Source organism: Panonychus citri, unplaced genomic scaffold (assembly GCF_014898815.1).
Source record: "Panonychus citri isolate SS breed McGregor unplaced genomic scaffold, ASM1489881v1 Contig00077, whole genome shotgun sequence".
NCBI lineage: Eukaryota > Metazoa > Arthropoda > Arachnida > Trombidiformes > Tetranychidae > Panonychus > Panonychus citri.
Window position 1 is genome coordinate 2,841,406 of NW_026515482.1, and position 13,033 is coordinate 2,854,438.

Here is a 13,033-nt window from a genome sequence, read left to right on the forward strand (position 1 = left end):
TGTTTATTTTCATTTCATCTCCAATTTTTTTTCAATGGTTTGTTACTAATATGAAAATTTTTCTCTTTCAATGTTCATCTTCATGGTAACTGTTCATGGAGATTGTTATTCAAGACAAGATTGATTGGGATTCACTTAGTTTTTAATGATTATTTTGTCTTTTCAATTTCAACTCATCTGATTGTCTCATTTGATTTCATCTTTTCACAATAAGATCACAATCAATTACCTCTCTCATATATTACATGGTAGTCTCATGAGTATTATTCATCATGAGAAACATGATGAATACAATGTAACTCATGTTAAAAAAAATTTCACCATTAAAACTCAAACAAATCAATAAGTTAGAATATTTTTATCATCAAAGATAATCAATTGATTCTCTAGTTAAAATTCAGTCATGAGAATCATTCCAGAATATTAACTGAATCTTGGAATATTATTAGAAGAAAAAAACACTTTCAATTATTTATCTTCTTTCAGATTCCCGGGAAAATAATGAAACATGAACTTTCTCATGGAGTTTCAATTACTTTAAACACCATAATCATTAATCATTAACTCGAGAAAACTTGTGTTGACCATTGGTCATCAAAAACGTTGATAGATTTCAAGAAATTTTCTGTCATTCGATCTCAGGTGAATGAAACAAATTGTTGAACTTTTCTAATCTTCATCAGATTTTGATTACATTAATAATCTAGATATCAAATAGATTCAAGGATAATGTGATTGAGATAATATTATCATCAGCATCAAATAAGTTCATTAAATGAATCAAAGATAAGTATATTGATGTATTATTGATGTTACATGATGATGATGATGATCAAATGATGATAAAATAATGTTAATGTAACCAATGAATTCATTTTATCCTGACATCATTGGTGATACTGATTAAATTAAATCCAATAAAAGTTACATCTAAAAATACATGAGTGAATTATGGACAAAGTGAATGACCAACAGGTAAATGGTCTTGATGACCACAAGATAATTAGTTGATCATAATCATCTTAATCTACTAACCATTTGGATTCCCATTAATAATTGATCATCTTTAAGGTGATAAAATGTCAACTTAATTGTTAATTTTCATGAGAAATACAATTTGATATCATGATAATGATATTTGGTTAATTGCTGTTTCATTTTGAGCAAAAAAACGACAATAATTAACAATTAATTGGTTAAAATTTAGAGGTGACATCATTACAATTTAGCAGACAATCAACAATTAGATTAGATACCAAAAACAATTAGTTTTAAATTGTTTGATTTATGGCAACTTTTTTAACATTCATTAATTGTTTGAACAGTTTTCTTTAACTCTATTAATTGGTTTAGTTAAATTGTTATGGTGACGATGATAAAACTTTTCAACAACCAAGCCAATTAAAGGTAAATAACAATTTAAACTGTAAGAAAAATCAATTGATCAAATAAATTGCTCTCTAATTGTGCTCAATCAAAATTAAACTGTAAAAAACAATCAATCAATTGTTCATGAATGATGTTGATATTAATACAAGAGAAACTCAATTAAGATGATACAATTAATGAGCTTGTTGATTACTTTGCTAATTGTTGGGATAAATTGTGATGTTAAGTGTATACGGATTATTGAATACAATTGGATATCAATTGAAAATGTGACAATCAGTAACATCCCATTAGGATTATATCCAATTTGTGCTTCATTTTACAATCAAATTAACCAAACAGGGTAAGAGTTTCAATTGAATTAATTGTGATAATCTAATTTATTTTTTTCTCTACTATCAGTTGGTCTTTCTTGACCATTTGGAGTGACCCTTCAACCCAAGTAAATGATTCATTGATTGCTTATCTTGCTGGTTACCTTGAGGGCTACATGACTGTTGATTTAATTGTAAATCATTACGATAATGCTTGGAATAGTTATTGTTCAGATGATCCAAAATTTTGCAAGAAAATATTCAAATTTTACCAGAAAAAATTATTTCAAATTAAGAGCAATTTAGATGCATTTTCTTCAAACAATTCGTATTGGTACCAAGTCTCCCTGATTCTTAATCAACTAACTGGATTAAGTGATGGAATTACTGGTAAAACAATTTACAAACCAGGAATTAACATCGATTTACATGGAAAGATATTCATTCTCAACATTCTTACCGATATTATGAGCATGGAATCTGTTTACAATCGAACTGTAATCAAAAGCGATTTAGGTCATACATCGTGTTCGGCATTGGTTAAATTAACAGTCAATGAGTTAATTGTTGGCCATGCAACTTGGTATGAACTTGGGTGCATGTTGAGAATAATTAAAAAGTACAATCTTCCCTATCGAACAGGATTTAACGATAATTCAACGATACCTGGTTCGATAATCTCAATGACTTCTTATCCTGGATTAATTTTCTCTTGCGATGATTATTATCTTATATCTTCTGGATTAGTTGTAATGGAAACAAGTTTAACTAATTACAATTCTTCAAATAATAAATTAATTGAAAAAAATGAAGGTCTATTAACATTCATCAGGACAATGGTTGCTAATCGATTGGCCAGTGATGGTCACTCATGGAGTTCAACATTTGGACAATATAATAGTGGAGCTTATAATAATCAATTTATGATAATCGATTATAATAAGTTTGATAATGTTTCATATAAACATCAGGCCGGGTTACTTTGGGTTCTGGAGCAAATGCCAGGGTTAATTGTAGCCAAAGATATGACCAAAAGATTGATTAAAAAACGATATTGGTCAAGTTATAATATTCCCTATTTCCAAGAGATTTATCAACTGGCCAATTATCAGTCAATGAGAAAACTACATGGATCATTTGCCGATTATAATACGAATCCTCGAGCTAGACAATTTAAAAGGAAACAATCACAGGTATACGATTACAAGAGTGGACTTAAACTTTTAAGGTACAACAATTATCTTAAAGATCCGGATGCTCGGTGTAATTGTGATCCACCTTATTCATCAGGAATCAGTATCGCCTCAAGGTCCGATCTTAATAATCCAAATGGTAGATATGATTTTCTTGGTGGTGGATTAGTAAATGAAGCTGCAATCGATGCCAAGGTAACATCGTACAAATTATTCAAACAACTGAAAATGTATGCAATCAGTGGGCCAACTTATCAAGATGTACCACCCTTTATTTGGTCCAATTCAACATTGAGAGACACTGTTTCTCATAAGGGACACCCTGATGTGTGGGTATTTGAACCGATATACTTTTAACTTGATTTAGAGGCAATTTAATAACAATAAAAGTATAATTTCAACTCAATCTTTGTATATGTGATAATTTTACTGTTGTTGATTGTTATTATTAATTCAGCATCTACTTTAGATCATTAAATTTGGGAGAGTTGATCAACCAAGAACATGATCAAATGAATGTCAATATTGAGACTGAAAGACATGACATCTATTGGATCATTATTGTTGTATCAATATGTTAGAGGTGAAAGGTAAACTTTTGGTTTCATTTGCTATTATTAACTAATAAGTTCTGAATGAAATTAGAAATAAGTGAAATTATTATTATATCAAGTTCTGTATTCTGACCATGATGCTTATCATGAATGGTTAATATTAAAGGGTCAAGTTTACATTCAGCTAATTTATTATTTACTCAATTTTTAGATTTATATTATTGTATTCATGAAGATTTGTTGTAGTTGAAACATTTTGACATGAAAACTTTTCTTTGGGAAATTATCATGAGTCTCAGTTGATTCCGTTTGAGTGGATTACATTGAATTTAATTTCATCCTCATCATTATGAAGTCTATGAAAATATCAATTGAATTTTTCAATGAGAAATGAAAACTTCAATTCTAACAGGAATATTGGAACAGTATTCCAATGAAATATTGACTTAAATCACTTGAATCAGTTATCAGATAATCATGATGATCAACTGGTAATACTTTATTACCAGATAATTTCATCAAGTTGATTGGTTTACCTGATTCAAAGTGTTGATAAAATTTCATGACAGTTTTTTATTTTTTATTCATTCATTTTCCCAGGTAGTTTATATAAGGAATCATGTAGACTCAGGGTAATATCAGAATTCATTTGAGAGACAAATCTGTCTGAGTTTTTATATTTTTTTTCTTTACTTCATTTCAAGAGGTACGAGAAGACATAAGAAGTTCAATTGAATTCAATTTCACAGGGAAAATTGTTCAACTTAAGCTCACTCATCAAGCTTACTTATCCACTTCAATATAATATCAAAAGACAACGTGATTCCAAGACTCAACAATCAAATCATGTTGATAATGATGCTAATCATGAATCAGTATCATGATGAAAACAAAACTTATTTTCTTGGTATCATGAAATCAGAGTAAGTGGATGAGGAAAAAAAATTGTTTCATCTTCTGAATGGATAATGATGATTTTTTTTCCTCTCCCTGATTGTCATTACAAGTTGAATCTTTTTCAGAACTTTTTTGCTCTCTCTCTCTCTCTCTCGACCAGGTAATATCTTCAACTTGTATACTTATATGTATATATTATTTTCAGAGCATTATTATCATGAGATGTAATAAAATAATAATAAGTTGTGAGTAATAAATCAAAAGGCTAATCTTGGATTCAGCATTTTGAGTGCAAAAACAGCATAGAGACAGCAAAACAAAAGGATTGATACTTTTGCGCTGTTGACTGCTTAGTTTTTCAAGTTACTTTGGTCATCTCATGAGATGACCAAAGGATCATTATAATGATGTTAATCCTCATGAGAATAATTTGGAAATGATTAATCGCAAGAGTTGGAATTGAAATGTCCGCATGGTATTCATGTGTTTCTGTGTGTGTGTGTGTATCTAGAGTTATGAGTCTATTACTTAAAGATATTAAATGTATCAACAAGAGAAAGAGAAATAATAAAATGATGATACCAATGACCATGTAATTTATTTCGACATCTCAATGGCCTTTGGTTAGTCAAAGATGATAATCAGGAATAACCATGGAATCATATTCAGAATTGTCATCTCTGATTCGTCTATATTTAGATATTAGTTTCTCTCATTGTTGTTTTATGGAGGAAAATATTTACTACTGATTTCAGACATTGATTTAAAATTGCAACTCAACTTTTTCCTTTCGTAATTCATAAAATTAATGATCAGATTAGTTGGTCATCGTTTATCATCTGATCCATGATAATGATGATACTGATGGGGGTTGGGAGTATATATTATCTCATCATGAAATATAACAGATTGAGAAGATAGAGAGAGAGAGAGAGAGACGAAGAGTGTGTATTTGTGTGGAGTTGAGTGAGAACATTGAATTTGAAGGTTAGATAAATCAACAGAGTTCAGTTTATGGTTGAAACGAAAACTTTTCCCCCTGATTTCATATTTCCAGTCTATTGAATATAATGGAGGTGGTGGGAAGTTGGCCCACTGTTGGGGTGTCTCATTTATTTCACAAGATTTCCCCTGTGATTTAATGTTGTCTTTTGATAAGAATTGTTATGATAGTAGGAAAAAAAACCTCGAAGTTTTTTGTTGTTCGAAATGTTTTTTTTTCTTCTTTTTTCTTTGGTTGAAATTGAGAGACACATAGAAGATTATGGTTACTTTATGGTGGAAGGGGAAAAGTGGTTGATTGGTGACTTACTGTAATAAATGATAAACGACAGCCTTTTTGCCTCGGGGTCTTTCGAGGAAATTGTGAATTAAAATTTGAGTTCGACGATATCTTGGATCTCGTTGTTTTATCGATCGAGGTACAATTGGTTTACCCAATAGACTTAGACGAGGTTGTTGAAGTCGACGACAAGAGGCTGCTGAAAGTGATGTTGGTGATCGGGATCTTCGACGGGTGAACAGTTTCATTAGGTCACTTCCTCTTCGACCTTCATCTGAATTTCCATGAGATGTTGGTGAGGTTAAACCAAAGTGATGGTGATGTTGTTGATATCGAGAGCGAGGATTTTGATTATAAGAAGATGAACTTGAACTGCTCGAGGTGGAACTTGATATAAGGACACTTAATCGGGATTCTCGATGGTGATTATTAGTTATTGGTCCAAAACTGGTCGAGGCTCGACGTTCATCAACTATATTACTAAATTCAACACGAGCTTTTTTCTTACGATCAACAGGAGATGAGGCACTTTTCATGATCCCATAAATCCCTTTTCTACCTTCACCACCACCACCACCACTACCTATGGTAGAGGCGATTACACCACCATTATCATTACCAATTCCTTGACCACCACCATTGATCTCATGACAAGAATCACTTTTTACATTATCTTCTTGATCCTCCCTTTCACCCACTTTCCGTCTCTTACCCTGATCATGATTATTTGTTTCCATCTGAGAAACACCATGAATCTCATTTGATTCATTGAAAGTTAATGATGTTTCACATAACAATTGAGTTGGTCTTCGAGCTGATGATGGACTTAAGATACTTTTTAATGGAGGCTGACCAGTGTTTTGATTAAGCCTTTTATCCTTCATGGAACCACCATGATCACCACTCTCCTTGTCACCATCATCTCCTCCTGTGGGTGGACACAAGGAATCAGATGATGATGAATAAATAACTTGAATAGCTTCTGGTGATGATTGTGATGATGATGATGAAGTTGATGATGGTGTTATTTGCTTATTAGTCACACTGGTAACATACTGATTAATTGTTGTTACTGGTGTTGATGATGATGTTGATGATAAAGGTGTGGAGGAAGATGATGAAGGTGATGAAGGTGAAGATGAGGTTAATGTTGACACTGAGGGAGATGAAGCAACTACCGAGGTTGTTGTAATTACTGTTGATGCAGAGGATGTTATTGATGAAGGATTACTAATCATAATAGATAGACAATTAATCAATCTACTAATCACTATTACACTAATCTGACTACCTTTTAAAATGATAAAACAATCATCTGATTAATATAATCAAGGTTAACTATTTAACAGAGATTTTAAAATTATCACTAATATCAAAAAAAAACTATTATCACATTGAGACAAATAGAGATGGTAATTGATGAATTGTTACAATGAAACTTAATTGCTGTTGATATATTAAAAGAAACAATTGTAATTTGATTATCAGATTATCATTTAATCAATAACAAAATATCAAATGAGGTAATAATTAGATTAACACATGGAAATAGAAAAGGGGAAAAAAGTTATTCTAATCCAAAAGTTTAACCCATTGTAGATAATCCCGAGTGTGAATCCTTTTCGTTTGAAATGAGAATCGTTAATCAATTGGTTACATATTAATTGTGATGATTATCAAGGATATCAAGTCAATCTACAATTGAATGTTGATTCACAATCAGTAAGGAAAATTAAGGAATGATATTGAATGAAACCTTTATGATGATGATGGGAAAAAATCTATGATGATGAATGAGGAGATGAACTTTTTTTGTTGTTTTCTCGAATCAACTATTTGTTCACTTGCTTTTATTGGATGACGATTGATGAAGATGAAGATGATGATGAGGATGAGGATATACTTGAACACATTGAACACACTCTCTCACTTGCAAACAAATAGAGCTAACAAATGGTAAAAGTTTATTGTTGTTTTTCATGACACCATGAAACTGGAAGACGATGGGAAGATAATGTTATCATGCTTAATCGGAAGATGATGATGAAAATTATGATAGAAAAGTTGATACTTAAAGGTAAGTCTTTGTGAGGACAATTAGTTTGATTAATGTCAATACGTGTTAGGGGAATGAAAGTATTACACTAAAAGTGAAAATGATTCCAAATGAAAGGAAGAGTTTTTTTCTTTCTCTATGAGTTAGTGAGTTTTACTCAATAATAATCAAACTAAAGCAACTCTCATCTTCATCCTCATCCTCTCTCTCTCTCTAACTCTCGCTCTCTCTTTCAATGTGATCCCTTTGATCTTGCGTTCTTTATATCTGTCTGCTCATGATAATAATTATTATGGAATCACCATGAAAAAACTAACTTCTTATTCAGGGTAAACAGTTCTGGTTTGAAACTCACGAGTAACTAACAATTTCCTTGTTTATCTTATTTTGATTGAAACTTGTCTATTGTAATGATGATGATGATGATGATAATAATGAAAAGGAGCTGGATGATAAGAGAGAGAGGGAGAGAGAGAGATAAAAGACTCGAAAGGTGAACCCACAGGGAACAATTTTAACTGTTCAATGGCTTGTACTATGGGAATGTTAGTTTCAATTGGAATTTTTTTTTCTTCAGTACAATTCCCACTCGGCATTAAACTTCTTACTTGACAATTAGCTGGAATTATATGAGTTCGAGTTACAAGATGATTAGAAAAAGTTGTGTACAGATTCAAGAACTAGCAGATAAAGTTTCAAAGATGAAGATTCTAATCAATTGGAAAACTTTATCTTCGAGCTACAGGTAAAGTACATACAATCGATCTGTTTGTAAATTTAAACTTTTTCTTTTTCTTTTTCTCTTAGAATTTGCATTAGAACTTTTTTTTCATTCTCTTCAAGAAAATGAAATATTTAACTTATCATGAATTCTCATTTCGATTTACAGATTCTTATCTCAAGTTAGAGAATTAATTTAATATTAATGGTTAAAAGTTATCAATAGGGAGAAAATTTGATTGTGACAGATAGAATCATTGAAATTTATATGATTCTCATCAAATAATTTTTATCATGATAATTCAGGATAATTTAAATATAGAATTCAGATAATTTTCCTGTGAATATGATTAGTTTTACTATCATGAATTTGATTGAAACTCTCATTTGATTTTGAGATAAAAGAGAAGAGAAAAAAGTTCTCTATCTATTATTTTTCATGAAATTCATGATAATTTGAAATCCTCGTCATGAATTAAAGCTCATGAAACAACTTTTTTTTAACTTTATGATTTTTCATGGGAATATCTCTGAAAAGTTCAATATTTGTTACAAAAACAAGAAAACAAGGTAACAAACACTAGGAATCAATTTTCTCCCCTGACAATAATCGGATCAGAATTTATTTCCATCACTAACTCTCAAGATATTTATCTGTCAAAACTTTTGTTTAGAACTTTTTTTTTCTTCTTTTCTATTTCCATAAAACTAAATGACAAAATACCTGATAACATACTAAGTGTCATGCTAATTCCTAAATAGTCATGATAATATTCAACTTGACAGTTTATAATAATGTCAATGACAAAATTGAAAGTGAAAAGAATAGATAAAAAGAGGTGAGAAAAAAAATCATCGAATATTGAGTTCTATTAATAATAAGGTTCTAATATTTAGTTTATCTCAAAGTTTCGAGATTTTTATCCCGCTTCTTGTGGACATGATAATTTTCGTTATGTTTACAAATAGATCAGAGATATAAGTTACAAATTTCATTAAGAGAAGGTAAAGTTCATGATAATAGTCAATATATATTATGAATCTATTGATAAACCAGATCACGTTTTGATTGTCAGGGTGAAAGGATTGGTCAATATCATTTTGCACGAAAGTTCAACTCTCGATAGCATTTGAATAAATTTACAGTGAAAATCTCTGCATAAAATGTGATTTACCGATTAGATTATTATCATGATTAGGAGATAAAGGAAATTTATCTCATGATTAATTATGATGAACATTTTGTTTTAAGCAAAGTTACTGATAATTAATATGCAGCAATCAAATTTCCTGTGAATTTGTGCCTTTCACTGAGGATTATTATTAATCAACATAAATAATCGCCGACAATTAAACAAAAAATATCTGATCGAACTCACGATCTTTAGCAAGTATACAAATAAACTCATAAAATATTATTCACCACCGGAACGATAATAATAAAAGTGGAATTGCTAGTTCTATTGATCATTTTTAGAGAATGTGAATTCAAAGGAAACACCCATGATATTGATACCAGAATTATGATCAGTCGTTTTGATTGATTGAATGTTAATGATTGTTATTGATGTTACTATTGCTCAACCAGATCAATCATTTCGGGCTTTAAGTTGTTTGCTAGAGTATTTTATTCAATTAGCATTTTCAACAAGATGAGTAAAGGGTGAGAAAGATTCAGACTCTGAATTGTTTTTTTACCCTTGTAATTTCTTGGTGGTGATTATATTACCATAGGAAATGAATAGTTGTTCCCATTAATGTATCAAAATCGCATAAACAAAGTTCATCTAGAAGACAGATTATCAAGTTTTTCTTTATTCAGTGAATGTTTATTGAAGAAGTAAAAATTTGAGACCGTTTGAAATTAGGTCAACTTCTGATCAGATGATAGTTTTGAATCTTCAGAGATTTGAATTGTTATCTTGATGATGGATTAATAATTTTTCCAAAAATTATATTGTATCTTGATCGCTTTTAATAACTACTCAAGTTGATCTTAGAAAGTTTCGATATCTTTTGTAAAAAAGTTTACACCTCGATAAGTTTATATCATAAACAATATTCATGGATCGTTCCATTTCCAACCGTGAAACTATTCCAATGAGCTTTTAGACTAAGCCTGATTATTACCTTGACTACAGTCTAAGACTTTCAATATGAATAATACACTATTATTATTATCATTAATATTTTCTAGATTTTTGTTGTAGAAGCTGAACTTAAATCTTGCAAAACCCTTTCAAGCTGATATTATCAATATCCATTTTTGAGATGGATTTGAGTTTGTACGAGATGTACAGTCATCTGACTGTTTTCGACCCCTCTCCTTATTATCTCATTTAAATCTGATTTGTTAATTATTTAAATTTCGCTCTCAACTGCCATTTAGAATAGAATATAAACAAAATTCTATTGTCTTAACTTCACTTTCTCTCACCCAATAACCTTGAAATGAAATGCAAAAATGATGCAATAAAAATAAGTATAAAAAACACTAGTATTTATTAGATGATCATAAGTATAAAAATTTGGGAAAATCTAGTTGTGTTATCTGCCATTTAGAGTGGTTCAAAAGCTAATTGAATCATTGATATTGTGAAAAGTGATCATTTCCCATTGTAGAAGAGCGAATGGGTGCATAGTAAAATAAATGGAATTTTCTGAATGAACATGATTATCAATCTGCTACAAAGTTTAAAAATTAATTTAAATTGTCAAACCAAAGTGTGAAAAACGTACGGCTAATCTGTATGTTTGACTACAAATGAAACAAGTTTGAACAAAAAGAAACTAGTGAAGTTTAATTTTATGAAAAAACAAAAGCACGCAATTTTTCAAATTAAAATTGTAAAAGAAGCTCATAATATTTTCCCTACTTCCGCTTCTGGCTCACCCAGAAGCGGAGTTTTATATACTACAGATGAATCATTTTTCAAAATTATTCAAAAAATTTAAATTATTTCAAATGACCGTCGATTGAAACATGAACTAAAAAACTAATAGGAATAAAAAAATCTCAAAAAATGACTGAATATGTTAGCATATTTTCTTCGTTATCGTTGAAAATTGGGTGAGTGTACAGTTTTTTACTACTGTTTTCGGTTATCTCTTTCTGCTTCTTCTTGTCACTGTTTCTCTTTAATAAATTTCGACTTCATTTTGCCTTTTTAGTTTAGAAAAGGATAATTGTCAAACAGTTAATGACCAATTCAAATAGTAATAAATTTCAAACATGATGTTGATAAATTGACACGCGTTTGAAGAGAACTGTTTCTTTAGCTCATTAAGAAAAATAAGAATGTCATCTGGTCAAGAAATGGCTTAAGATGAAAATTATATGTATCTTTCGAGACTAACTTTGTTTCATCTTCACCAAGACCATTTGTATGCTAACTCTTTATTCATAAACATCAGTTTGTTTCAACAAGTGTCTTTTCTACTACTATTTTGATTAATAATCATGAAAATGTCAAAAAATAACAGGTAAGCTATTTGTGCTGGTTGAAACTCCATTGTTTTTAATCTTCCTATCATTCACTTCCTCAGGTTTGCATTTGGAGCGAGGACCTTGACTAGAAAATTACATCTAGTTTTTGCTTCTCTTTCATCAAACTCCAATGGAAAAAATATTCTCACTAAAGAGGAGATTGAATCATTGCAGTGCATCTTAATTCAGTGTCACAATGTTCTTTTAATCAAAAAATCCAAAATAGAAGTTGGAACCAACACCATTACCCTCCAGTGATTTGTGTTTTTATGTGAACCAATAATTGTGATCAATTAGAAATTAATCATTATTGATTAATAGTTCAAATCAATCAAATGAATTAATTATTCTCGGTCTGGTGATTTTCGCGCTCTTATTGTCCCAGACTAGGCAGTTTTATTACTACTCTTCTCCTTGTCCTGCGCTTTCATTTGTTGCATTTCCGTTGTATCTTGACGATGTCTTTTCATGTAGAAGTAGTTAGCTAAAGACCATCTCTGGACCAAAGCGTTCATTCTGCACCAAACTTTCTGAAAATTCTGAACCATAAATTTCCACTCCGGACCAAAATTTTCGGCGCGAAATTCAAATTTTTTTTAATGTGCGGACATCAATATCAACATTCAGTATGAGTATTTTCGAAGATAATTTTGGCGGGAAATTCAAATTTGTAAAACAGTATAAAAGAGGATGAGCTGACGATAGTCAGCTCATTCGATACGATGAAACATAACATGATTTTACAAATCATCATTTTCATAATTCTAACAGTCATTTTACTACTAATATTCCGTGCTCTATTTTTTGATAATATCAAATATGACCAAATCATTCTGGCCTGACTATCGGATCGATAATATAGTTTCAATATGGTCAATTGGACCAATAGACATCAAAGTTGATAATAAAAATCGAAAGAAAAATTCAATGCTCAAGTTATACGAACTGATAATGGTGTGCTTCTGGTTTTGCATCTGGAAAAATTACAGCAACTGGATTCAAAAGTCTACCCATGACAATTCTGACTCTAATGGAAACGTTCCCTGATCGTGAAATAATCTTCATCAGAATATCCAATAAAACAGCATGAAGTTATAATTCAGTAAGATTCAATACTAAAAAACGCATCCGAGAGCTTAAT

The 13,033-nt window shown here is 30.5% G+C and overlaps 2 protein-coding genes across 7 annotated transcripts in view; one reads left to right on the forward strand and one right to left on the reverse strand.

The window, feature by feature from the left end:
- LOC128386803 (uncharacterized) overlaps positions 1-13,033 on the reverse strand; it is a 61,688-nt gene that overhangs the window by 38,178 nt on the left and 10,477 nt on the right. For 3 of the 6 annotated variants that reach the window (XM_053345882.1, XM_053345887.1, XM_053345883.1), the window contains exon 1: positions 5,660-7,821. The exons of 1 other annotated variant lie outside the window; for it this stretch is intronic. In XM_053345882.1, coding sequence (XP_053201857.1) covers positions 5,660-6,867 — 1,208 coding nt within the window. In that variant the 5' untranslated portion in view covers positions 6,868-7,821. Of the gene's footprint in view, positions 1-5,659; positions 7,823-13,033 lie in introns of those variants that run through there. 2 more of the 6 variants (XM_053345880.1, XM_053345881.1) reach the window with 1 other exon arrangement.
- On the forward strand, positions 1,299-3,562 carry LOC128386805 (putative phospholipase B-like 2). Its single transcript, XM_053345888.1, has 2 exons — positions 1,299-1,732; positions 1,792-3,562. The coding sequence occupies exons 1-2, from the start codon at positions 1,554-1,556 to the stop codon at positions 3,251-3,253; spliced, it is 1,641 nt and encodes a 546-aa protein (XP_053201863.1). The 5' UTR covers positions 1,299-1,553; the 3' UTR covers positions 3,254-3,562.